The sequence below is a fragment of the Etheostoma cragini genome, chromosome 8, assembly GCF_013103735.1.
Source record: "Etheostoma cragini isolate CJK2018 chromosome 8, CSU_Ecrag_1.0, whole genome shotgun sequence".
In the NCBI taxonomy this organism is placed as follows: domain Eukaryota; kingdom Metazoa; phylum Chordata; class Actinopteri; order Perciformes; family Percidae; genus Etheostoma; species Etheostoma cragini.
The window spans coordinates 29,469,459-29,497,048 of NC_048414.1; the positions used below are offsets into that span (position 1 = coordinate 29,469,459).

General features: G+C 43.0%; 2 protein-coding genes across 3 annotated transcripts in view; one reads left to right on the forward strand and one right to left on the reverse strand.

The window, feature by feature from the left end:
• The window catches only part of gan (gigaxonin), a 322,832-nt gene that overhangs the window by 220,503 nt on the left and 74,739 nt on the right, over positions 1-27,590 (reverse strand). The window lies entirely within an intron of this gene.
• plcg2 (phospholipase C, gamma 2) overlaps positions 118-27,590 on the forward strand; it is a 27,882-nt gene continuing 409 nt past the window's right edge. The window contains exons 1-33 of one of the 2 annotated variants that reach the window (XM_034878662.1): positions 118-337; positions 4,868-5,059; positions 6,859-7,008; positions 8,760-8,853; positions 8,986-9,033; positions 9,324-9,408; positions 9,711-9,791; positions 9,895-9,938; positions 10,036-10,108; positions 11,035-11,136; positions 11,863-11,981; positions 12,200-12,285; positions 12,479-12,596; positions 13,135-13,303; positions 13,416-13,511; positions 14,338-14,424; positions 15,903-16,093; positions 17,076-17,276; positions 17,950-18,072; positions 18,162-18,342; positions 18,707-18,775; positions 18,861-18,970; positions 19,515-19,611; positions 19,711-19,783; positions 20,298-20,470; positions 20,598-20,700; positions 22,127-22,330; positions 23,017-23,156; positions 25,065-25,173; positions 25,286-25,453; positions 26,332-26,420; positions 26,940-27,091; positions 27,248-27,590. The exon at positions 27,248-27,590 is cut by the window's right edge and continues 409 nt beyond it. In XM_034878662.1, coding sequence (XP_034734553.1) covers positions 4,876-5,059; positions 6,859-7,008; positions 8,760-8,853; positions 8,986-9,033; positions 9,324-9,408; positions 9,711-9,791; positions 9,895-9,938; positions 10,036-10,108; positions 11,035-11,136; positions 11,863-11,981; positions 12,200-12,285; positions 12,479-12,596; positions 13,135-13,303; positions 13,416-13,511; positions 14,338-14,424; positions 15,903-16,093; positions 17,076-17,276; positions 17,950-18,072; positions 18,162-18,342; positions 18,707-18,775; positions 18,861-18,970; positions 19,515-19,611; positions 19,711-19,783; positions 20,298-20,470; positions 20,598-20,700; positions 22,127-22,330; positions 23,017-23,156; positions 25,065-25,173; positions 25,286-25,453; positions 26,332-26,420; positions 26,940-27,091; positions 27,248-27,290 — 3,762 coding nt within the window. In that variant the 5' untranslated portion in view covers positions 118-337; positions 4,868-4,875 and the 3' untranslated portion in view covers positions 27,291-27,590. Of the gene's footprint in view, positions 338-4,867; positions 5,060-6,858; positions 7,009-8,759; positions 8,854-8,985; positions 9,034-9,323; positions 9,409-9,710; positions 9,792-9,894; positions 9,939-10,035; positions 10,109-11,034; positions 11,137-11,862; positions 11,982-12,199; positions 12,286-12,478; positions 12,597-13,134; positions 13,304-13,415; positions 13,512-14,337; positions 14,425-15,902; positions 16,094-17,075; positions 17,277-17,949; positions 18,073-18,161; positions 18,343-18,706; positions 18,776-18,860; positions 18,971-19,514; positions 19,612-19,710; positions 19,784-20,297; positions 20,471-20,597; positions 20,701-22,126; positions 22,331-23,016; positions 23,157-25,064; positions 25,174-25,285; positions 25,454-26,331; positions 26,421-26,939; positions 27,092-27,247 lie in introns of those variants that run through there. The other variant, XM_034878663.1, reaches the window with a different exon arrangement.

Sequence of the window (27,590 nt, forward strand, 5' to 3'; positions counted from 1 at the left end):
ATATATATATGTATATGTATGTATAGAAAGCTTTAGTTTGAAAGGACATGTTGGTGGCAGTTTTGGAGGGCTCCCAGTTTCGTCCGCTGCCTCTTCCACAGTCTACTTTGCATAGATACCGTGCTTCCGGTCCTTTTTTCGAACTTGCAGGCTATGACTATAATGCAAGTGAACTTTTACTTCCTTGTACACACAGATAGAGGAACTGACCGTTTTGCGGCTGGCATTTTGTCAACACTCTACATCCTCTCCAGCTTCATTTCATGACTTTCAAATCATGAGCAGATAAAAACCAAGCGGCGACTTTGCAGAGCTGGAATTATCGGAGTCCCTTAAGGTAAGTCTTTGACTTTCTTCACATGTTCAGGGCTCCGGGCTGCCCGTGTGGGACTTCATCAGAAGAGGGGAAGTCCGCCTTTCGCCGGCAGCGTATCTGTGGGCTCGCAGCATGGAGTCGGTCCACCGGCTGTCATGGTCCACAGGTCTTTCTCATGGTCTCGGCAGGGGTCAGGGGAACTAATGAGCTCTTACTTTTCAATTACTAGGACTGAAACTAGCCAACATCGAGCTCCCAGTCCGGCAGACATGATCAGACCAGTAAACTCTGTTTCTAAAATGGGAGGATCTTTCTACTCCAGTACTTCTACTTTTGATACTTTATGTACATTTTGCTGAGATTACTTAATCACTTTTACTCAAGTAACATTTTCAATGCAGGACTTTTATTGTAAGTATTTTTACAGTGTGGTATTAGTACTTGTATTCAGTTTGTGGACTGTAAGTAGGCTACATGTCCTCCAGGACTGTGCTATGCAGTTTGTCCGTTTCTTCGCTGTTTTCTCGCTTTTTGCTTACAGGTTTCTCTATAGAGACCCCCCCCCCCCCACACACTCCATTCATCTGACAGCTTTAGTTACTAGTTCCTTTAGTTACTAGTTACTTTCCACATTAAGATTCCTGCACACTAAACACATGTAGTTTATGATGATGTACTGTAGTTTTTATTGAAAGTAACCCAGGTCCAGCTGAGATGATGGTGTCATCGCCCCCCAGCTGGGTGGGTCCTTTAATCTTTCTACCATGGGAGGGCTTAGTTCATCCTTTCCCTCTGCTTGGATATCTGAATATTTCAGCCCTGGTGTGTGGTGCTGGTTCTCTGCTTGGAAGCTTAAAAAGCCAGTTAAGAAAACAAATGGAGATACAGGATAAATGGCATGACTTACACCATGAATGTATATATGTATGTATAACACGTTTGTATTGTTTTGGATGTTCCTTACCTATTTCCCTTTGAACCTAAAGGGCTTGGTATTGCATTATTTTTGCATTCCTGTATTTGGATGGCCTTTAGGTGCCCAGCGTGTAGCAGCTCTCCTTCTACATACAACCATCAGGACAGAGACAGGACCAATAACTGGGAACGCATATTCCACGCACAACCATTTTACTTAGTTTTAAATAAAACTTCTTAGTGGTATACTGCACATACAGATGTCAATTTATTAGGTCCACCTTGGTAAAATGCTGATATTAATAATACAAATACGAATAAATCAATCATTTCTTCATGACGGTTATAATAATATAATATTTAAAGAAATGCTGGGTTTGGTAATAGGATTATGAGATGTTTTTCTATCTGTATTGATAACGATTGATTGTATAAAATATTACATGTGTTCGACGTGTCTCGTCTTTTGATCCATTTACAGAAATGTTGATTAATGCGTGTTGTCCTTCTAAAGACATAAAATCAAATGAGTTGGAGCCGTCTAAATGGTCTCCCCCAGAGTTAGCACTAAAACGGGCTTTTATCTGATAATGTGCTATTGGATTTTGCCAGCCAAACGAGGACCTCTGAACGTCTGCATGCAGTAGTTTGGAGACACATTTTCTAAATGTTGTCCGGACAAGCAATGGCTGTCTTTACATACTCAAAATATTGAGTTTTTGTCCATATTCCAATAAGCTGTTTACATGGCTAATGAAGAGGAATAAGAGCGTTCCCCCATCTTGGCGGAATCCTTGGCAGCGGCCCGGGTTGGAATCGGACCTGCGGCCCTTTGCTGGGTGTCATCCCCCCATCTCTCTCCCCCTTTCCTGTCTCTCAACTGTCACTAATGAAGAGAAAAGGCCCTTAAACTAATCTTTAAAAGAAAAGGAATAATCCACCAATATTCCCATTTACATGCAGTGCAGACAGGGGTTGATGCACTGACTTGTCGTTTATCCCGTCAAAATAAGAAAAAGTGGAATACCATCGGGGGAAAACTTTCTGCATGTAAACTCATGTACACCAAACGGCTTTTAAAAGGATTCCATGGTCGCAGACTAGTTTCCTTTATCGGAATGAACTCTAGAGTCTTGTAGAGTCCAGTCGTTTCAATTGTTCGCTGTAAGGTGCTCATAAAACTCTTCTTCCTGGCTTGATGTTCTGACATAATCAAACGGTGTTTAAGTCTCGGTAGTGAGGTTACGCCATAGGTTAGAGCTGCTCATCTTATTGGCTGAATTTGACAGCAATGGGTGGAGCCCATCAAGAGTCACAGGCTTACTGGTTCATTTTCTCTAGAGCTAACACATTTATGCCAACCAAGTTGCTGTGGATTATTTACCTCAAAGCCTGTCCCACATACCTGTATGTGTACTCATTTGAGATGAAATGAGCTTGTAACAGCAGCCTGTAGGACGGGGTGTGGTGGGACTGGAGGAACACAGTGGGACCTCTGCTTTAATATTCTCACAGGTGAACCTTAGAGAACTTCGAAAGAGGTTTTGGCCAGTAGAAGCCATAACTAACGGACACACACAGCCTTGTACTGTTGTCATGGCTATACAATAACCAGTTGCTTCAAAATAAACTGGTTACAGCTGTTTTGATTTGTAAATATTACTATATGGTAAACATATGAATATTGTGTTAAATACAAAGCTTACTTGTAACTTGAAGCTATATGTTGCAGTCATTGCGCTGTGGTGGAACTAACTTTTGGTTTAGCCTAAAAAATCTAAAAAAGTCCTTGGTGGACCAATGTGCTGTCCCTCTGGCCTCGGGCTGATTTCACCACCTACAAATGGTTGGCCTCTTGTCACAGTTCTCATTTTGTCTGATGCAATTAATGCCGTTTGGACCCATTTAAGTGCTATTTCAAAAAAGCAAATTAAATTCCCATGAAGTGTGATCTTATTAACCTTAACCAGAAAGCTGCTAAGTGCATTTCCATATGCATTCCTTCACTGTGTATACGTTTTGTATATATGTTCAAATTGAGCACAGTGCATCATCACATCCTCATTTCATATAAACGCTGGTTTCCCTGAAGCGGGCGTGTTTGCCTGCGTGACGTGAACACATATGGCAGTATTATCACAGTATTCGGGTTATGTATTGCTGCAGCACGAGTATGAGGAAATGAGTTAGTGTGATCCCAGGTGGGACGTTCCCTTCGCCGGGTAAAGGTGTGAGCAGGTACAACAGAGGAATAGTTATGTCAGTTAATCAGTACTTGAAACTCTTTTTAGTTTTAACATTTTAGGCTGTACTTTATTTTTAATATATTATATTACATTTTAATATATCTTAGTGTAGATGAAGGCACACAAATGATATTTAGGGTTAAGGCTAGAAAGATCCTAGAAAAACATTTCACAGTACGTTTTTATTGATATTTCATAACATAGTGTAGTTCAAATTTCATTTAACAGAACTTGTATGGCACAGTTTTGTTGTGAGATCTCTATTCATTTGCAAGTAAAATATTGTGACGGCTCTCTTTCACTTTTGATGCTGTACCTCAACTCCACTAGTACGTCCTGTACCCACACTATTTTTCTTTTACACCATATTCCTGGTGTGTTTAGAATGCACCGGGTCATGGGACGCCAAGCTGTCCTCCACGTACTGCCACACAGATTTGCTGGTAAGATGGTGGGACTGCAGCAGTAGAGTTAACAGTTTAATAACCAATGTTTTGTCCAGTCTAATGACGTTGTCTATTGGACCATTACCACCAATGCTCATCTAACTTCCTCAACGCCATGAAGAAATAAACTAGTACAGTGTACTGTATGTGGGATTATAGGGAAGCGAGTCTGATAATGATAAAATGAACTGAGGCAGAAAGAGAGCATGGTCACTATAAGATATCTTTCTGAGCTCTTAACATTTGCATGTGATATCAATACTGCTGTTGTGTTGCAAGTGAGGAAAAGTGGATGACAGATCTGAGGATCCACAGCTGGAGAAGACACACAGAAACACGGGGGGAGTCCAAAGTTGAACCCTGATGATGCCTAAGGCTTTGTTCATACTTGAGAAAAAGTTGACTAGGGCGCTTTTGTAGTAAAAAACAAACCGGCAGCGTTTTGGTTCCAAAAGGCAGCCGAGAGTGTCTTCTGTTGCTACTGCTACAGCATCGTAGAGGGCGATGTGGAGCGGTGCTAACGCTAAAACAGAAAACAAAGCGAGTTCCCTGCACACGACGCGCTGGGCTCCGACTCCATTTGTTCTTCTTATGAAACGACAGGTCTGGCTACTCTGCCTGTCATTGGTCGGCTAGCACAAAGGCCCTTGTTGTAGGGCGTTTTCTCAACTGTAAAAAAACTAGGTTTAGACCACACTCTATCATTTACAAAGACCAAACAATTTCCCATGAGCAAGCATGTGGTGCCGCAGGGGTGAGGAAAAACTTCCGTTTTACAGGCAGAATCCTCGGACAGACCCAGGCTCTCTGTGACTAGAAATAATAGAATAATACTAGCAGGGCTTAGGGGGCTGGCAGGGTGGTGCAGGGCGTAGTACAGCACACAGAGTGCAGTTGTTAGTTGCCCGTGATTGAAAGTCTTGGTGTCTCCTGTCCTGTCTCAGCTGTGGAGATGTCTTCTAAGGAGCAGCTGGGCGAGATGACGGAGTACAAGAAGATCCTGATCAAACGGGATTTGGAGATGGGCGTGGTCATGACGGTGTTTCGCCAGAAGACAGAGCGGCTCACTGTCCAGGTCATCATGGAGACCCGGCAAGTGGCGTGGACACGCACTGCAGACAAGACCGATGGAGTCTGTGAGTATATTAAGAAGGGCTGGGACGATATGCCCTTTGGCTAATTGGTCCCGATTTGATTCCTTCATGATACATGGGTGTCGATTCGGTTTGTTTTGTATATGTATGTATATATGTATGTTCATATATGTATATGTATATATATATATATATATATATATATATATATATATATATATATATATATATATATATATATATATATATATATATATATATATATATATATATATATATATGTGTGTATATATATATATATATGTGTATATATATATATATATATATATATATGTATATATATGTATGTATGTATGTATGTTCATATATGTATATGTATATACTGTATATATATATATATGTATATATGTATGTTCATATATGTACATGTTTCTGCGTCCATGGCAACACTCTGCTATGCATGGCAACAGTGTATTATATCTAGCAACAGTCTGTTATCAAGAAATAGCGGAGCGCAGAATGCCTAAGAATTCCACCAAGCCATGTATCAATGAACTATAGCTATACTTTTAAAATAATAATCGCAAATCGAATCGTAATTGCAATATCTGGCAGAAAAATGGCAATTTGATTTTTTTTTCCCAAATCGTTCAGCCTTACTTTAGTGCATTGAATTCCATCATGACAACAGTCACAGTATAGCAGATATGAATTCTCCTGTATTACAGATGTCAGAGTGTGAAAATGACCATGCCCTAAAGCAGTGACAGCAGGATGAGAGCTGAATGTGTGAAACTGAAAAATGTCTCATCTGTTTTGTCACTTGTGTTTTTTCTGATTCAGACTACAGATGGGATGATGATGTACTAAACTAATGAAGTTTCTGCCGGTGTGCAGTGGGTTTAAAACATAATTTCAATTTCAATTTCAATTTCAATTTTATTTATAGTATCAATTCATAACAAGAGTTATCTCAAGACACTATACAGATAGACCACACTCCAGAATTTACAAGAACCCAACAGTTCTAGTAGTCTCCTCCAGAGCAAGCAACAGGGCCACAGTGGAGAGGAAAAACTTCCTTTTAGGCAGAAACCTCGGTCAGACCCAGGCTCATGGTAGGCGGTGTCTGACGACCGGTTGGGGTTAGAATGAAGAGTGGAAATAACAAAAATAGAAAGAAATAGTAGTCTGTAGCAGTTCTTTGTAGTAGTTCATGGCATGGCAGGACGCTGTGCAGCATTACAAGGCAGCAGGACGTAGCAGGGGACTGCAGTGTAGCAGTAGAACATGGCATAACAGAACATGGAGCGTGACCAAGGCGACAGATGCTACCCTGATTTTGGAGCCTCTCTGATCCAAGGGAACAATAATACATTGTGTTCAATGGAAAAAAAAACATTTCAAAATTATACATTTGAGAAGCTCTGATTGCAATATCGTGAAACCATGGGCTTAAATTTCCTCTAAAAGATGGGGGGGCACCCACACACACACACACACACACTCACACACACACACACACACACACACACACACACACACACACACACACACACACACACACACACACACATTGAGACAGCCAACCTTTACCACCACAGTACATAAGTAAAATGAGAACTTGAACATTCCAAACAAAACCCAAATATAACCAAGCATCATAAGAAGAACGTGCTGAATCAACTCACTCTGTATCTGTTAACATCTGTGTAAAACTGCAAAGCCTGCAGGCCATACTACCAGTTAAACCTGACGTGCCATGGTTTTTTGGCAGCCATGACTAATATGTCTTCGCAGAATATGCCATTCAGCAGAATTAAATGTGCGCTGTGTTTCAGTGGACCTGTTTGAGATCCGAGAGATCCGTCCAGGGAGGAACGCCAAGGACTTTGAGCGCTTCAAAGACGGCAAGGACAAACACGATGAAAACAGCTGCTTCACCATCTTCTACGGCTCCCAGTTTGTTCTCAACACCCTCAGTCTGGGAGGTGAGGCTGGTGTTGGGTGCTTTTGGCCCTGTGTCCTAAGGACGTTTAATTAAAAGGGGATTTTTAGATATGGTAGATGTTTTCAAGGCCTACAGTATGCTGATTTTCAATATTTAAGGGATGTCCCAATCCCCGATCCTGATCAGAGTGTGTAATCGGAGACGATTTTTGCATTTTTTAACATTCACCCAGAGTGCTTTACTCCGATCATGTACATCAGCTTGTAGTAAACGCCGCCTTTAATCCCACACGCCCTGCGCCACAGACCGACCCCCAGACGGCCTCGATGCCGCCACTTTCAAACCAACATGGCGTGCGGCCACTCACCAGTGTCTGTTACAGAGTGTTTCACAGCTTGCGGGCCCTTGGCAACCATTTAAAAGTACCGTCTTTCTTAGTCACCTGATTTTTACAGAAGTGGATTACTCTAATTATCCACACTTCTTGTGTATTAAGCTTAAGAGATAGTTTAGTTACTTTGTTTACTTATTTTTGTAAACAAACGGTGTGCAGATCTAATATCTGAGTAAATGCAAGAATCGGCAGATGTTCAATATTTAAGAAATTGGATTGGGGGTCAGAAAAGCAGATCGGGATATCACAACAATATTTCAAGTTTAAAGCTCATAAATAAAGCTACTAGGACACTCCGATTTGATAGTTTATGTTCCTCAGCGTGTGCACTGGCAAATACAACCAAAACTCCACACACAGGTGGAGGAAATCCTCCACAACTAACACTTCAATCCCGACGGAGGGAGCCCCAACATGAACATAAATGAACAGTGAAAAATAATCGGAAACTGAATAAAACTAAATGGCAATGCAATGGCTTGAATGTAACAGACATTCATTAATATCAAAGTGCTACACAGATAGACCCAAATCATTTCTGTTCTCCAAATCATGGGCTGTTGTCCCTTTGTTTACCCCCCTCCCCCCGTGCGGTTTTGGTTGTATACTTTGTTTCTGTTGCTGAGGAAGGATGCTGTTGGAAATGTCTGTTGTGGGGCAATAAACTATTTAATTGGAGTGCTGTGTTAGCAGCTTTATAGGATCCAGACCCCAGCCTTCAAATCTTCCTAATTATCTCCGTGAGTTCAGCCTGTCCAGTCCTGTTTCTAAGGTCAAAATCAAATGAAAATGTCAACTTCTATGTCTGTGGCTAGTGGGTTAATACGGAGCTCAAGTTATATCATGGTTAGCCTAGCTTAGCATTCAGACTGGAAGCTAGGAGAAAAGAGCTACCCTGGCTAAATACACCTCAGTATCCGTGGCTACCGCGCCGGGTTGCCAGAAACAGTCAAGTTTTTAACGTATTCTCACACCGTGGCATCAAACCTGGCAACCTCACTGTGAGGGTGTTCCAGCACATCACTGAAACCGCAAGTTGGGTGCTTAGTGCATAGAATACTCACTTATTAAAATAATAATTGTTGGCATGGTTTTATATTACATTTTTATATTATTTCTTGTAAAGCTATTATCAAGCATCTAATGAAGTGCCTTGATAAGGTGTAGATTATGGTCCCATTTTGGGGTTTAGTGCCCCTTGGCTCCGGGAACTCGTGTGAACACTGAGCGCTCAAAGGCCAGGGACTTCCTCAGCCCATCTGACGATGTTTTAAAAGCAGATGCAATTTCATTTATAGGATCAAATCATAACGCAAGTTATCTCAGGACACTATTTCAGCCCACAGTTCTAAATATCTGTTCAGTACCATCATCTTTCTGTTTTGCTCCTTTTCAAGCTGACTCGGTTGAAGAGGCACTGAAATGGCAGAAAGGACTAGAATTACTGAGGCAAGAGACACTGGACGCTCCGACTCCAGTTCTTATAGAGAGGTAAGCCTGGTACGCACGCACGCACGCACACACACACACACACACACACACACACACACACACATTCACACACATTCACACAGTTACTAGTGATGACCAATCATTGAGCTCTTTGTGTTCCTCTCCCTCCAGTTGGCTGAGGAAGCAGATGTATTCTGTCAATCAGACCAAAACAAACAGGTACTGTATAAATGTCTAATGTAGTCACTCAGTCGTACTAGCTTTGTACGTAAATGATGAAATCAATATCATTTAACCATGTGAATGATCAGAGGTCAAACCTTTTCTTTCTAAAGTAACTCCAATTTCAACATGTGAGAAAGCTGTAGGAACTGTAGCACTGCATGACTGCTCACAGTCCCAGCTTTTTTCTTACACGTTACACACAAAAAGACATGTTGAATGAGTTAAAGATGGCAGCTGCACAGGTGTTCTGTTGTAGATGTACTCTCTCTTTGTGTCCTTCCCAGCATCTCCATGAAGGAGCTGAAGGCTCTGCTAGCTTTGCTCAACTACAAGGCCCCCAGCTCTCGCATTCTCAAAGACAAATTCCAGGTACTCATCGTTGTTGTGTGTAATTTATTCTAAATAATGAATTCAACTTTTCAAAACATCTGTCTATCTCAGGCCTCCATGGTTAAACCTCCGTAGACAGGGTCCCGACCCAGAGCCGGAGGGCTGGGCGCTAAGGGAGACCTTTGGTGTCAGTAACAGACGCCAAAGGCCCCTGACTAAGCCTCGTTATGTTGTGCTGGGAGTGAGAATGGGTTGATTAGACATGACCTGGTTCGTAGGTGCTCTACTCGACTCCTGTACTACTGTAGTCTCATCGGTGTTTTTTACTTCTGCTTTCACAGGAAGTGGGAGCAAAGAAAGACCGCCTGGACTTTGAGCAGTTTCATAAATTGTACAACATTATAATGTTTGAACAGAATGAGGTGAGTCTGAATTGGTCACAGTAATTTAAATATAGACCATATGTATAATTGCACCAGTGTCCTCCCCCCCAGCGTTTACATTCATATTTTATTTTAAACCCAGATCCTTTCTGAGTTCAAAAAGGAATCATGTGCTTTTATTCTGGGGTGAGCTCCTGTTTTTTATACTTGATCTTAACAAACCTGGATGTAAATGAAAGGGTTAGTTCCTAGTGAGTCAGCATGCTTCTTCTCCATTATACAGCAACACAGATAAGCCAGATGCCTCAGCAGTTCTGCTCCATGACTTCCAGCGATTCCTCATCTACCAGCAAAAGGTAAAATAAGTCATTGATTAGTACACCGGACAAAGGGGGTGTTGTGTTGGAACTTTGCATGTCTGACTCATTTTTTATCTGCTTCTTTGTGCTCATGTCAATCCACTATTCTCTCATTCCCTTTCCCAGTAATTTGTACGGAACCAAATAACCTGTGGTTAATTATTATTTTATTAGCAACATTAACCAATAGTTTCTCCGCTGCCAACCGCAGCAATCTCGCCTAATACTGGACTAATGTCAACGTTAACTAAAACACTGAAACATAGGAACATAGCTTGGAAAAAACAGTATGTACCCTTTAAATAGGTGGAATTTCTTTTTTGCCAGTTTGAGTGAATCACCTTTATGGGTGTACACAGTGACTGCCAGAGTAGACATACCAGCTAGGAACAAGGACAGCAAAGCTGGACAAATAATGGGAACGAATAGCCAGGACTATTATGTACACAGATATGGGAAAAATAGTTGCATATACAAATATAAGTAAAATATAAAGATATTTGAAAAGCACTAATGGCTGAATGATCAAATGCAACATTAAGATATCAACCAAGGCACCAATAAAAGCAAATTGATGCTATTACTAAGACTTTTCATTTATAAATATTGATTATTTAATAGTCCCACAGACTGTAAATTCATTTTAACATTCGCTTAAACATACAGTACAAAATGTTTCTCATTCGTGTCCAAACTTTTTACTGGTACTGTGTCCCTCTCAAGGCGCCATGGTTGCACACCTGGCAAAGCGCGCGCCCATGTACAGAGGCTCGATCCTCGACGCAGCAGCCACGGGTTCGGCTCCGACCTGCAGCCCTTTGTCTCTCTCCCTTCGTGTCTAAAGCTGTCTTGTCAGAAACAAAGGCCTACAAATATTATATAAATATATTCCTCTCGTTTTTCTGTGTCCCTTCATCCCTCAGGAATCGTGGGCCAGTGACCTGAACCAAGTCAGAGAACTGATGACCACCTTCATCGATGACACCATGAGAAAAACCAATGACCCTGAGTTCACCGTCAGCGAGGTATTCTTCTCTGGGCCTGTAACAGAGATAGACGGCCTGGGACAGAGGACAAAAAGTTGAAAAAGTGTTTCAACTTTTTGAAAAACACAGCGTCATGCTGTGGTGGCCAATCATGTAACAGGGATCAGACCTGTTGGTTGGTTTTGAGGCGGTGCGAGAGGCCCGTACAGGAAACAGGGTACAGGAAACATCAGTGCCTCTATCTCTGCCACAAGAAAGTTTTTATACATGAAACAGTAGCACTGAAGTGCCAAGGAGTTTGTGTAACAGCTGACTGAGAGCCCGGTCGATCGGTATGGCTCGTCTCTTTTCTTTCTCTTCCTCCGTAAAATCCAACTGCCTTTAAGATGATTGAGATGTATATAAAGACCTGTTGGAAAACAGTAGACATAAAGAGTACTCGTGCTACATTGGGGGGATGAAGAAGACATTACGTCACACATGTGGGTCGTTTCTGTGACCCCCCCCACATTGCTGCAACACCCTGCAGCCAATCACCAGATTGCTTATCTGGTCTGAATGGGTCCTAATGAGAGGGCAGGCTGAACGGTTATTTGTAGGAATGCAGATCAATGACTTAGACAAGAAATATGATAAGGATTCTGACTTGAAAACAATCCGCTAAAAGCTTTTTGTTGTTTTGTTGTTGTTATATTTGTAGTTTTATCATTACTAAAATGAATTGCTCAAATAATGAGGGACTGTGTAAACTCTCTCCTCCTTTAGTTCCTCAGTTTCCTCTTCTCCAAGGAGAACTCTGTGTGGGATGAGAAGTTCTCCGAGATCAGACCCCAGGACATGAACAACCCTCTGTCTCACTACTGGATCAGCTCCTCACACAACACGTCAGTATGACTCCACCCCAAAAGCCAAACCAACATATCATGTACTTATGCTGGTTTAGAACCTTTAATAACATTTAATATCTTAGTAATAATTCCCCAATTCATCAAATAGGAAGCAGGATCAAAACCTCCTCCCAGAGTATCAATAAATGGAAGGTTTTCATTTTGTGAGCCATATTTAATCTGGCATGTCTCCCCTTTTGTTTGTCCTTCAACAGCTACCTGACAGGTGATCAGATTCGTAGTGAGTCATCCACAGAGGCGTATGTGCGATGTCTGCGCCTGGGATGCCGCTGTGTTGAATGTCAGTGTGAACCAGGCCCAGTGTGCTACTCTAGATCACGGCTGTATTTAAGTTCACATTCAGACTTGCATTAGCATGGGTCTCATTTTGGGCCATTTTACCTAGCATGAATCAGAAATTAGTAATAATAACATTTTTTTTAAATCTACAACACCTGTTTTTTTGTGCGTTGGGTGGTACTGAATCTGTGCAGTGGACTGCTGGGATGTGACTGGGGAGCCAATCATCTACCACGGCTGGACCAGGACCACCAAGATCAAGTTTGAGGATGTGGTCAAAGCCATAAACGATCACGCTTTTGTCACGTCAGAGTAAGATTCACAAAAATAATCTGTCACACTCACACATGCAGACACAAACACACACAGACAGACACACACACACACGCACGCACACACACACACACACACACACACACACACACACAAACAAACTACTGTATATTGTCTGTATGTCTATGTATGTGTATTTTTTACTCTACACGTCACCTACTATCAATAAAAATCAAGCGTCTAGTTTCCTGATTTCAAAATATATTTTTCTCTTGTAGAAAGTACATATTTAGAAGGCAAAGTGTTTGGCTATCATAGTGGTAACAGTAACTATAGTACGCTTATGTAAATCCATTTTTCACATATAGGCCAAATGATCTTTGCTAATAACATGTTGGATACATATTATCGTATATTTTCAGACACATTACAATTTTTGAACAAAGAACCCTCCCCTTCATGTGGCAATGTATTCAACTTCATTGGCAGATGTTTACATTAGTAAGCCATTTCAAACCTACCTATTAACATTGTCTCCAGCACGTGGCCTTGATAACTATGCTCCCCCCCCCCCCAGGTTCCCAGTGATCCTGTCCATAGAGGAGCATTGCTCCATTGAGCAGCAGCGTCAGATGGCTCGGATCTTCAGAGAGGTGTTTGGAGACAAACTGCTGATTGAGCCTGTGGAGCAGATGGCTGAGCAGCTTCCTTCACCTACACAGTTAAAGGGCAAGATCATACTCAAGGTACAGTGTGTGTGTTTGTTTGTGTGTGTGTGTGTGTGTGTGTGTGTGTGTCTAACCATACTGATGTAATTAATAAGTCAATGACAAAAGGTTTTGTTTTGTACTTGTGCAGCACAAGAAGCTCAGTGTGGAGGGAGGAGGATTCACTAAAGACTTCAGGAAGGGCCAGAAACAGGGAGATCTGGAGATCTGGGACCCTGTGGACCAGGTACTGTCTGAGGGGCCTTTAAACTCGCATTTCCTAACATAAGGATGATCTGTTTTACATAAAATTAGGTTCCCACTTGGAATTGTTTAAAAAAATTCCAATTCCAATGGGAAATTTTTTTTATTGGAATCGTTGATCATGATAATCTTTGATCATTTGTTCCAAGTTTTGGTTTCCGTAGCATCCACTGTGCTTCGAGGCCCTTCTTGTGTTGCAGCCATGCAGCACAATAAGTATCGCTTAATGTTACGTTGAAAAAGCCCGGTAAAACTGTAAATCTCCGTTGAATCAAAATAACATTTGCCTCTTGTCTGTGACATAAGCATGCAACCCGGTTAAACTCCGTCCTTCAAAGACCCGGATTTGAAAGGAAGAATAAGAATAATTTAAATCAAACCGATGCCCATCCCTATCTTTACATCACACATAGGGCCTGTATCCCCAGATAAGGTAAAGTGCATGGTAGTCGGGCTGAGGTCCAGGGACCAGGGCGGGTTCCAGTTGAACCGGGAAGCTTCATCCCTACTGAAAGCTGAATGAACTTCCTGTGTTGTAGCACTCCTTTATGTCTCATTAAATCAGTCGTACACAGACACAGAACTGTCCCTCCTCTATCTGTGGACATGTTGCTACAGTGTTTGTATGAGCAAAATATCCCAGAATGCCTTGTTCTTAACTGGTATTGCTAACTTGGGGTAACCTTGCTAAAAATCTAAATAAGCATAACAGGGGCTCTTTAAAAGGTGTGTATACAGTCTGTTTGAGATGGTGTGTGAGAAGACACATTTCTCGGTCTTCAAATGAACATTTTCATTTCTTTTCTCAGCGGTGGAACACGCACTTCTGTGTGATCTCGGATGACAAGCTGTACTACGCAGAGGAGCACGAGGACGAGAATGAAGATCCAAGGAAGGTGAAAAATAGGGATGGACCCATACTGGTTTTTCAAGGATTATTAGTATTTAACGAAACCGATATTTATATAATATATATTTGGAACAGATATGTTTACATTTCCAGTGAAAATGAAAAGTAAATCAAAATTAAGATTTTCAATGTTACAAACTCTAAACTTATGTAAAATGCTTTAAGCAGTTATTTAATAAATGAGAAACGTTAAACATAACAACCAGTAACAGAGAGTCAGGTAGTGATGGGGGGGGGCATTAAGTCAGACTCAGTGGGGAGTCAAACCGAAGCAGAGGGCCAGACACAGAGCTGTAGTGGAGCCAAAGTAGAACACTTTACCAGTACAGGAGAGAGGTCATGACTTTTATTAGAGCCACCTTGCAGTGGAGGTGTGGACCACCAGTAGTACTTTGATGGGTTCCTATATTGTTTCTACTGTGCTGGTGATGCCCCGAGAACAAAAGGCATGGAAAAGAGTGCTAGCCAACAAACATGGTCACTCACTGCTGTGGGTGGCGTCCCATTCTTCAACCAGCTGTAGTCAGCCAGTGCGGTTGTGTTGGTTTCTCCGGCACGGACAACACGCCCAAGCGGAGGTGAAAGTGTTGCTGGAAGGTCCTTCCATCCTCTCCACTCCCACATCCTGGAGGTAGTGTCTGATAAACCCCGATCTGTGGGGGCGAGCGTTGTCATTTTGGAGGATAGACTGTGGGAACATGGGACTAGATCAGGCACCTGATTGTCAGCAGCTGGTTTACCAGCAGCTTAAAACAAGAGTCAATAGCAACAGCAAAGAAAAGCTGCACTGGCCACAACCCCCATACTCAGCTCTGCTGCTCATCCCACCAATGCATGTGGCCATTTTAAGGGAAATAATCATCAGGCTTTCCAATGGTAGAAGATTTCAAGACTCATTGTTACAACAAAGAAAAAATCTACCAAACATGCGTAGTTCTTTGACTGGATTACTGCATGTCCATATCTTGATGTTTGACTTTTGTTGCATTTAGAGATAAAGCCCTAAAAAAGTCAGCAAAAACATTCCTTATTCATTTTATAGTTGAGTAAATCAGGCAAATCAAAGATTTGTTAATATTTAAAAGCCGACTAACACACCCCTGATTTGCAGCAAACTGTTTCACACCCTTAATATGACAACTCTCCGCTTCTTGGGGGGAATTTCAAAAAGTTGGCAAATCAGCCAAATTCTGCTGTAAGTGTAAAACAGTTGGCTGTCTTTTTGGGCTTGGCGCAGAACTATATTCAATTGATTGTGAACCTAATCTGATATAAAGGCCGGGATAAAACCTGGGAGGGGCCGGGTTTGGCCCGCGGACCTCGAGTTTGACACATGTGCTTTAAAGAAACAGAATGGTCAGGTCACTGAGGGTAGTAATAAAGTACAAAGAAAGAAAAGAAAAAACAGCAACAACTCAATATCGCTAGTTGAATCGTGTGTGAGTGTGTGTGTGTTAAAAACAGTGTTGTTCTTGTGTTTCTCAGTTCCAGGACATGCACTGTTCAGAGCCGTGGTTCCATGGTCGCATGAAGGAGGGCAGGCTGATGGCCGAGCAACTGATCCGGGATTACTGTGCAGAGCCTGGGGCGAAAGATGGCACCTTCTTGGTCCGACAGAGCGACACTTATGTCACAGACTACACCCTCTCCTTCTGGTACAACATCTCATTCCTTGGACTCATGACCAGCCCAACCAGAATATGTGTGGTGGGATATGCTGGCACATGTCAGCTGGGGCGATTCCAGGATTTGTTAAGTGGGGTGGCACAGTAAGCGGGGGGGGGGGGGGGGGGGGGGGGGGGGGGGGGGGGGGGGGGGGGGGGGGGGGGGGGGGGGGGGGGGGGGGGGGGGGGGGGGGGGGGGGGGGGGGGGGGGGGGGGGGGGGGGGGGGGTGGTGGTGCTCAATAATCAGTCAGAGGGAGCACAGGAGATTTTATCAGAATACAGCAGCATAGAAAATCTTCTTAGAAATATAGGAAATATTGGATAGGAAGACACAATGTAAACACACATAATACACTGTTTCTGTGTGCTCTTAAGGCTAAATAATTGGATACATGGAAACATGAATTGGTCACGTGACGAGGACTGAGAAGGTTTTTCTGTCACACAACCATATTAAAATAAAGTGCAATACACTTACGTTAACTCGCCCCAAAGTTCAACAGAGAAAACATTGCTGTACACAGTTTTCAGATAACAGGAAACAGAACAGGAGTAAAGTGCAATACACACTTTCTTACAGCAACAAGTGCTCTGCAGTGAGTTCAGGGTGTTCCTACTTCTAAACTGGCCTCAACAACAAAGTACACAGTTTCTATACAACATGTGTTTAAGGTATAAATACATTAACCAAATGGAAAGGCAGCAAAGGGACATACTCTGATCCAATGGTAATCAAACTTGTCAGATTAACAGCACTCTAGCAGTCTTATTTCAGGGTGGGGCGGGTGCCAGGACTTTTCCTCTAAGCCCGCCCCTGCATTTCAGGGACCGACTCGTCCTAAGGTCTGATTTAGAAAGTCCGATCATAGAAGGTTTTTGCTTTTATTGCTTTTTGGTTATAAAGATTGTGTAATATTATTCATTTATCAATTGGATGTATCTGTAAGCACATGTCTTCTGTGTGTATTTCAGGCGCAGTGGGAGGGTCCAGCACTGTCGTATTCGCTCGGGTTCAGAGGGGGCACACACTTACTTCTACCTGACGCCAAACACGCACTTTCCCAGCGTGTACTCCCTGATCTCTCACTACAAAGAAAACCCGCTGCGCTGCCAAGACTTTGAACTGCGTCTCACTGACGCTGTGCCAGTACCCAACCCACACCTACAAGAGGGGTTCGTCATATATGTACAACATGAGTCTCACACTTCACAGTACAATAATATTAATAATAATAACAATTATACAATGGAAGCTAGCGATTAATTATGATACCCTGCGCTAGCGGGAGGATTTATGATGGTGTTTAGCGATTACAGCTTTCCTTGGTGTTAGCACATAGTTACTGTACATGTAGTTAAGCAAAGCAGCACTTTCTACGGCTTCTAAAACCAAACACTACCCAAATTAGCATGTTCCAACAGGAATGTGATCCGAAACCGGGGAGGAATTCCTAATTCATAATTAAATCTGCAGATTACAGGTTTCCCTGATGTTAGCATGTAGCTACATATAGCAGTGATTGTGATATACACTGCAGTAGCAGGTCTGGAGCAGGTGACCAGATATAGAAAACGCAACCACAGGTGCATGCACTCAATTTTTTTAACATTGCACTTTCACTCTCATACTAGTCACTCTTTCCACTCTCTCTTTCTTCAGAACATTTTGAATCCATTTGAAAAGGCTTTACTCTGGCACAATGCCACTTGTAACATGAAAATCCAACATTATTACACTGTAGATATGACAATAAAATACGGAAAAGCATAATATGTCCACACACACACACACATACACACACACACAATGTAACTATCCTTGTGTGTGTGTGTGTGTGTTGTACAGGTGGTTCTACAATAATCTGAGCAGAGGTCAGGCAGAGGATTACCTACTGAGGATTCCTAGAGATGGAGCTTTCCTCATCCGACAGAGAGAAGGAGAACCAGACTCCTTCGCCATCACATTCAGGTGGAATGACTTGAGACTTTATTTCCATTTTCCGGATTCATTGTGTGTGTGTGTGTGTGTGTGTGTTATTAATCATCTCTGTCTTTCAGAGGTGACGGTAAGGTGAAACACTGTCGGATCCAGAAGGAGGGCAACATGTACCTGCTGGGCACCACGACAGAGTTTGAGAGCCTTGTGGAGCTGGTCAACTACTTCAAGAAGAAGCCACTGTATCGCAAGATCAAGCTCCGTTACCCAGTCACCACCGAGCTGGTTGACCGCTTCAGCACAGTGAGTTGCTGTCGGAGCAGTCTATATATATATATATATATATATATATATATATATATACAAAAATGTATCTTATCTTTGCTTTTGGAAAACATTCACTTTTAACAAAATGTGGTTAAAATGTGGATGGAAACCTCCATACTCCACTACTAGCATGTCCAAAAACAAATACACAAAAAAAAAACCCACTCCTTCCAATGTCTTCAAAGCTGTCATATTGCAAAGTAGTTACAGTGCTTATGTATCCATGTTGTAGCCTGGCTAGTGGAGGGGTTGGGCTAACATCATGTCATTGCATGTTTCTAAACCCAGTGATATGTCATTTTCACTGACCGGTACCTAACAGTAAGTTGTGCTAACACAGGAGAAAGACTGTGCCTCTCTGTATGAGGTGAAGATATACGTGGAACCCAACGAGATTGAGCCCTCACTGGTGTGTATACTTCACATACACTATATTATCTTTTGCAGTTTTCTTTGACAAAACATTCACGTTTGCGTGTGTTTGTCTCCTTCAGCCTCAAAGTACAGTTAGAGCCATATATGGCTACCAGGCTGTGAAGCCAGATGAGCTTAGCTTCCGTAAAGGAGATTTGATACACAATGTTACAAAGGAGATTGATGGATGGTGAGTCTACACACACACACACATACACACACACACACACACACACACACACACACACACACACACACACAGGCAGAAACAGGCTATATCAAAGATGGGTTATGAGGCTTTGCCATATCTTTTGAATTAGTCCCTTTATTCAATTTGATTTTATTTATAGTGCCAAATCATAACAGAAGTTATGGACAGGACACTTTGCATATAGAGTAGGTCTAGACCACACTCCATAATTTACAAAGACCCAACAATTTCCCCCAAATGCTCGCATTTGGGGGAAATTGTTGGGTCTTTGTAAATGTTGTGAAATTGGCGAGGAAAAACTCCCTTTAAACAGGCAGAAACCTCGGATCCAATCTGGCTCTCGGTGGGCGTCCATCTGCCTCTGCAGGGTGGGACACAGAGATACAGATATACAGAAACATGATTCATAGTAATTATAGCAGTTGGTATTTGTAGTAACAGTGCTGGTATGGCCAATTGCAGACACACACACAAAGAACAAACAAGATTGTACACATTGCCCTCCTCATTCTTCTCACTACAGGTGGAAAGGTGACCATGGTGGAAGGCTGCAGCAGTTCTTCCCAGCTAACTATGTGGAAGAAGTGTGCAGCAACAGCAAACCTGAGACCAAAGGACAGGTGAAGATTAGAGTTTCAGTCACAGTTTAAATGGAGCTCAAGCAGCATAGCGATTGAGTGAAAATAATCTCTGTGTGTTTGGGATGTACATTAAAACAGGACCTGGAAGACAACCCACTAGGTGAACTATGTAAGGGTGTTGTGGACATCTCCAAGTGCAACATCCAAAACTGTGAGTTATGCACGCTAAACATTCACATAACCCTGAGGTTGAGAGCAAACATAAGTTTTGAATCTCCTCAATATTGTGCATGGACCTGAATTTTCCTTTTTGAATGTATTCGTTGTGCATGTATCTGAAACCTGATCATCACAGCATTGCTCCACTAGTGGTCACAGACCCCAAAGGGGAGGGAGGGGGGGCATTAGATTATATTAGATATATAGCATTAGATGCTGTGCATAATGTATACAGGTGTCAATTTATGAAACCAACAACTTTGAGAGAAGGGGTTAGCCAGTTACTGTGAATTATCTCTTTGCAGTCCCTGAGGCTGTTTAGGAATTAGGTCTTTGCATTTGGAGTGGTGCATGTGCTATCAGAAATGTGACTTCCTATGGTTTCATCTGTAAACGTCATCTATATCCCAAATTAAGAATGGGATTCAAATTCCCAATGTCTATAGAAATAATATGGGAGTTTTCCATCCCTCATCTCCCTCCCTCTCCTCCCTCCTTGGTTCTAGTAAAGAATGGTAAAAATGGGAAGCCCAACGTGTTGACCCTGCAGGACAAGGAGGAGGACAGTCTGCAGTTTGACCTGGCAGCCAGCTCTCTGGAGGAGCTCTTTGAATGGTACAAAGTGGGCTGGGACATTACTCAGAGAGAGATGAGCAAGGTGATCAACAGGGAACAAGAGGTTAGTATCTCATGGGGGTGGGGGGGGGGGGGGGGGGGGGGGGGGGGGGGGGTTATGTGTGTTTTACTGTTGATCTGTCAGCATCACTCTACAAACAGGAAGTGGCTGTTTGTCTGTCCAATCTCAGATCAGACAGCAGATGGAAGTGGAGAAGAAGGCAGTGGTTGCCATGGAGATGTCAGACCTGGTGGTCTACTGTCAGCCGCGCAGCAAGGAGAAGGACCGCTTTGGTAAACACATGCACATGCTGAACACAAAGACCTGGGAACTCAAGCCACATGATGATGTGTCAAGCTTACCACAGCTTCATACAGGAAATATGCTCCAACGCATCAGTCTATTTTCTTAATGTCTTAGACTAGTTTTAGCATTACTTTAAAATCACATGTTGTCTTTGTAACCACTTCATAAGAAGCTTATAGTTGAACCCCAAATCTCTAACACACCGTTATGCATGGCACTGCACCTGAAAAAGGGTCAATCTACATTATTACTTATGACAGATTAGACATTCGTATAATATGTCACAAAAAGTTTATACAGAGTTAATACCTTGTACGCCCCCCCCTTGGAAACGCTTCTTGCAGCCAGCCAAGAGTCTTTAATTCTTGTTGGAGGTATCTTCGCCCATTCTTCTTCCAAAAGTCTTCCAGTTCTTTCAGATTTCTTTTCAGATTGAATCCATTTTTCCTTCTACTCGTGAAATGTTCCCTGTGCCACTGGATGCAATACAACCCCCCCCCCCCCCCCCCCCCCCCCCCCCCCCCCCCCCCCCCCCCCCCCCCCCCCCCCCCCCCCCCCCACATGCTTAACAGCTGGACAGAGGTTCTTTTCATTAAATTCTGAGCCCTTTCTTCTCCAAACGTACCTTTGCTCATTTCGGCCAAAAAGTTCTATTTTAACCTCATTGGTCCACAGAACGTGTTCCCACAATGCATCAGGCTTGTTTGCAAACTTCAAATGCTGATTTTTGTGGTCAGGACGTAGAAGAGGTTTTCTTCTGATGACTGACCATGTTTGTACGAGTATCTCTTTATAGTGGACTGGTGTAGACCAACTCCAGTGTCTCCAGGTCTTTCTGGATGGATCGGCCAGTCTAACGGGAGTCTGGACTTGCTTGTCTCCCAATCCTGCGAGCTGTTCTGTCTGATATTGTTCTTGGTCTTCCAAGTCTTGCTTTAACTTCCACTGTTCCTGATGACGGCCATTTCTTAATTACATTCCCAACAGAAGATATTAGCATAATCAATCAATCAATCCATGACACTGTCAGGTCTCAGCTTTCCAAAGGGGGGGGGGGGGGGGGGGGGGGGGGGGGGGTGCATGCTAGAAACTATGCAGGGGTGCCAAACTTTTAAAGACGCCATTTTTTGGTTTTCTGTTATCTTGAGAGTGTAAATGATGTAAATAAAATCTAACTTTTTGTGACATATTATACGAATGTCTAATCTGTCATTTGATGCATTTTGGAGATTTTTTCATCTTTTCTTCTTTATGCACATTAATAAACTTTTTTACCTGGGGTGCCCAAACGTTCGAACCCCATTGTATATTACAGTTCCAGTCCAGTTTGTTGGTCTTTTCGTATCATCTGATGTGGACTAACAACCATTACACACTCAATCTGTGCCTCTGTTCTTTTCTTTGTCTCTGCAGATGGTTACAGCTACAAAGAGGTCCGCTCCTTTGTGGAGAACAAGATACCAGGAAAGAGCCGCACCAAGGACTTCCTGCAGTACAACCGCAAGGCTCTCAGTCGCATCTACCCAAAAGCCCAGCGAGTGGAGTCCTCCAACTATGACCCTTACCCACTGTGGGCTGTTGGCAGTCACATGGTGGCTCTCAACTTCCAGACTGCAGGTACAGTAGTCTATCTGGACAACTGTTGAAGAAAATGTTGGGGGTCCATACAATACTCATTGTTCTTTTTTTGGTCACACTAGCCCAGTAAGTGTCTATTGTACCTAGAGCTGGATGATTAATCGAAAATGTTTCGACATCAAAATTCAGAAGCTGTTATTGACATAGTTTTCCCATTACAATAATTTTTGATAATTTATGATAGGCCTACTTTCTCCCACGTGTGTAGTCATATGACCAATCAGCTGCATGGAAAGCATAACGGAGGATAAGATGATGTAGAAAAACGTGTTTAATTATCATTCATTCATTGTTATCAAGGTAATGTGTGCAATAATTTTGATTTTAGGTCATATCGTGCAGCCCTAATTGTACCCATTATTAGTGTTAATAACCCAGCAGTCTGGAGCTCTGTGCCATGCCTTTTACCTGGAAAAAGCAGCCGCCTGTATACAAAAACCTTATTTTTAGTTTCATAAAACATACCTAAATTCACCAATACTTAGGATATCACTATGTTCACTACTACACATTGTAGAAAGACAGGCAGAGCAGACAGTATTGCTGGTGTGTAATATGATTGATTGAATAATTGTAATAATGTCTGGCTGCCTAAAGGCTGGGTAAAACTGTTTTAGCTGAATAGAGCAGAGGTTGGTACTGTATAATGTGTATGTGTCCCCCAGATAAATACACTCAGTTGAACAGTGCCCTCTTCAGTCTGAATGGAGGGACGGGTTACGTACTGCAGCCGGAGCTCATGCGCTATGATAGCTACGACCCTTACCAGGAGAAGAAGAAGGTCAAGTACAACATTGCAGTTAGGGTACGTCCGTACACAAACACACACACACATTTCATGACAATCATAGACTGTAAAAATAATGGACAAAGCTTCTGGGCCTGAACAGTGAAGCAAATGTGGAAGTAGCTTAATCCTGCATTCTGTCTAATTTCCAGCAAAAAGAAGTGTGTTTCTGTAGAAGTACAGATAAAAAAATACAGCATTTATTTTGTAAATTATGGTCCCATTTCTTTTTTTATTACAGAGGATGCTTTAGGGGCGCGGCTACACACTGACCTGTCAATCAGGATTGATGCAAAGCAATGCTAACCACTGTGGACATTTAAAAAGCTGTGCACATGTTTTTGGGTGTTGACCATGTTTTTGCCTTAAACTTTGACCCTCTGACTGTGCGTGTCACTTCATCAAAGTTAATTGAAAATATTTGGTAGCCTAAAAATGTCTTGTTCAGCGTTATGCCAGTCTCACATTGCCAGACCTTCCTCCACAGCACTTGAGATCAGCTTAGTGCTATTCCTTTAATGCCAACTAAATGTTCCAGTCTCTGTGACAGGATGATTAGGCCAATGGTGTCGAATGCAGCACTAAGATCTAGTAAAACAAGGACAGAGAGGAGCAGGTAACCATAGTCTTCAGAAATCAGCCGCAGGTTAGAACGCCAACACAGAGACAGAGGACGTGGACGGAGGTTAGAACACAGGGACAGAGGACAGGGACGGAGGTTAGAACGCCATCACAGAGACAGAGGACGTGGACAGAGGTTAGAACACAGAGACAGAGGATGGGGACAGAGGTTAGAACGCCATCACAGAGACAGAGGACGTGGACGGAGGTTAGAAACAAGAGACAGAAGACGGGGAAGGAGGTTAGAACAGCAACACAGAGACAGAGGACGTGGTCCGAGGTTAGAACGCCATTACAGAGACAGAGGACGGGGACGGAGGTTAGAACGCCATTACAGAGACAGAGGACGGGGACAGAGGTTTGAACGCCATTACAGAGACAGAGGACGTGGTCAGAGGTTAGAACGCCATTACAGAGACAGAGGACGTGGTCAGAGGTTAGAACACCATCACAGAGACAGAGGACGTGGATGGAGGTTAGAACACAGAGACAGAGGATGGAGACAGAGGTTAAAACGCCATCACAGAGACAGAGGACGGGGAAGGAGGTTAGAACACAGAGACAGAAGACGGGGAAGGAGGTTAGAACAGCAACACAGAGACAGAGGACGTGGTCAGAGGTTAGAATGCCATTACAGAGACAGAGGACGGGGACGGAGGTTAGAACGCCATTACAGAGACAGAGGACGGGGACGGAGGTTAGAACCCCATTACAGAGACAGAGGACGGGGACGGAGGTTAGAACCCCATTAGAGAGACAGAGGACGTGGTCAGAGGTTAGAACAGCAACACAGAGACAGAGGACGTGGTCAGAGGTTAGAACAGCAACACAGAGACAGAGGACGGGGACGGAGGTTAGAACGCCAACATGCAGACAGAAGACGCAGTATGACATCTGCAGAAATTTCTGGCGGCAACGGAGCAATCCCAACAGTGGAACGTCGTGGCCGTAGACTAGCGTTATGCCAACCAAGCCAGCTAGCTAGCGCGAGCGTTAGCTGTAACATGTAGATGAATGATGCCAGTACCCGGAGGTCCACGCTTACCCGGCCTGACCTCGTCCGCTCTCCCAGCTCCATCTTCATCCTCAGAAATCGCCACATCGGGTAACAACAAAGCAGAACACGAGGCTTCACGTCCACCATTTTTACAGTCCGTGATAACAACTGGCTAACACATACATCATCACCCTGATGTTCAGGGCCAAGTGGAATGTTGCTGACTGGCTGATCTTTATTTTATATATGAAGTCAGGAGCATGCGGACATTTGGAAGAACTTTCTAAAAGCAGTCTGTTCGTCTGCAGGTGATTGCTGCCAGACACCTTCCTAAGCCCGGCCGAAGCATCGCCAGTCCGTTCGTGGAGATTGAGCTGTGTGGGCACACAGAAGAGAAGTCCAAGACCATAGTCTATCGTAAGAACAGGCGGGAGGTGGGAGATGTGGAGGGCAACGGTTTAAAAAAACAGACTGAAGTGAGAAATGATTTGTGGTCATGTGACCAGCGCTGTCGTTGTGTCTGCTGCAGGCGATAACGGTCTGAACCCGGTGTGGAAATCCCCAGCAGACTCTGTAGTCTTCACCGTGTACGAGCCTGAACTCACCTTCCTGCGCTTTGTGGTCAACGAGGAGGACATGTTCTCAGACCCCAACTTCCTGGCTCAGGCCACATTTCCTGTCAAAGGCATCCGCTCAGGTGGGAGCACACATGCAGCACAGGGGGCCACAGCTGGTGAACGGCTGCTCACATGAAGCTCATGTAGTACTCATTGTTAAGCAATACTACTTAACTATACTATTTGTTCCCTAGAAGCAGGGTTTCTGTACTCTATACATTAGCGATGGAGCGGTTCAAGTAAAACTCTCTGAAGCGTTCAGTCCGCTGGTCACGGTTCAGTATGTGGTGTTCAGATCATTTTAGCTGTCAGATGTCAGGCAGAAAGGAGATCTCCTGACACTTACTTCTATAATATATAAAGTATATGTAATATGTAATGGCAGTGTGTCTGTGCACGACGCAAGGAAGAGAGAGTGGGAAAGGAAACAGCAACTTCTCTCCTCTTTAAAGATCTATTTCTTTAAAGATCTATTTCTTTAAAGATCTATTTCTGTAAAGATCTATTTCTTTAAAGATCTATTTCTTTAAAGATCTATTTCTGTAAAGATCTATTTCTTTGAAGAATACAATGGTGTTTTGAATTGAATTTCAAAATCTTATTTTAGTACCAAAAAGAGAAATTCTCATGTAAAATTTATTGTATATAATAAAGATTGATATGTGTATCGAGACAGTATTGCTATGGATAATATCTTGATACTGTGCTGTATTGATTCCCCCCCACCCCTACAGACCACATGGTACAATTTAAAGATGGCATTGATGAACATATTTACATTTTAAATATCAGGTGGACTTAAATGCAACAGGATGCATATAGAGTGTGCAGAGAGTGACATGAGTGGGCCGCGAGCATCCAAAACCCAGGCGTTCTGCTTTGATTTTATAGTTATGTATTATTAGATATGAGTGGTTGGATAGTTTGGATATTAACACAGAGGGTTTTGTTTCGTCAGGTTACCGCTCTGTACCGCTAAAGAACGGCTACAATGAAAACTTAGAGCTAGCCTCTCTGCTGGTCTACATCAACGTCCAGCAAGCAGTGGTGAGTAAAAAAAAAAAAGGAAATTATTGTTTTTATTTGCCATCACTCTGGGAGATCATTGGGTTTATTGAAAAACAGACTTGTGCATGAAAAAGGAAGCTCAAGCACATTACTATTAGTTTTTTATTTAGCATTTTCTCTCTCTATCCTTTTCTTTTTCTATTTTGGTTTTATCTTTCGACTTTGGGTTGGGAATGGTTAGACCTGATTTGTGCAGAGATCTGTCATGGAATAATAATAAAAATGTATACTTTATGTATTGCTATAATTGCTATCAGCTACAAGTATGGAGAGATGCCAGTTCACCTACTGGACACTGCCAGAGTGTCTCGAGCAAGGTGACCCCCCCAGTCACAGCCCCCCCACTCCGACATCTCTCCATTTGTGCATGACTGGGACCTGAGCATGTGTGTGTCTGTCAGGCCTGTGTGTAGTGATTACTAACAAACACAACGCAAGTTCTAATTTCCCCACCGGGGATAAAAAAATGTATTAACTATTATAAAAATTGTCCTTCAGAAAGCAGAGGAGGAGCTGTACTCGTCCTCCAGCCAGCTGAGGAAGAAGCAGGCGGAGGTCGGCAGCGAGCCCTTCCTGTACGACACGCACACCAACCTCCCTCGCCAACACAACCCGCTGGTGAGGGAGGGCAGCACTGGCGAGAACTCCAGGTGAGCTCAACTCAGCTTCCTCTGGGGTTCTTCATGTATGCACCTTTCAATAAGACACATTCCATATTCTAGTAGACCCCAGGAGTCCAAATATGACGCTGGAATGAAGTCTAGTGGGCGCTCTTCAAGTCCCGCTGTGTTTTCTTTGTTCCCCAGGACAAAAGAAAAGAAGATTAACAACAGTAAGTTCTACTCGTGAAGACTCAGCAGACCTCAGCGGTGCACGGCCTTCTGCAGAGCGGGGGACGGATGCTGACTATAAGGCCAACACCACCTCTAGGTGCTGAGTCACGGGATTGGGATTTGTCCAGTTAAGAGTCCCAACTGTGACACGTTATCATTTTAAATTTTCATGCCAAAAATACTTTTCTATTTATTTAAAATTAAAAATACATGTGGTCTTAATATTTTCTCAAATATGGAAATATTGGAACATTCAATTCAATTCAGTTTTATTTATAGTATCAATTCATAAGATGGGGGGGGGGGGGGGGGGGGG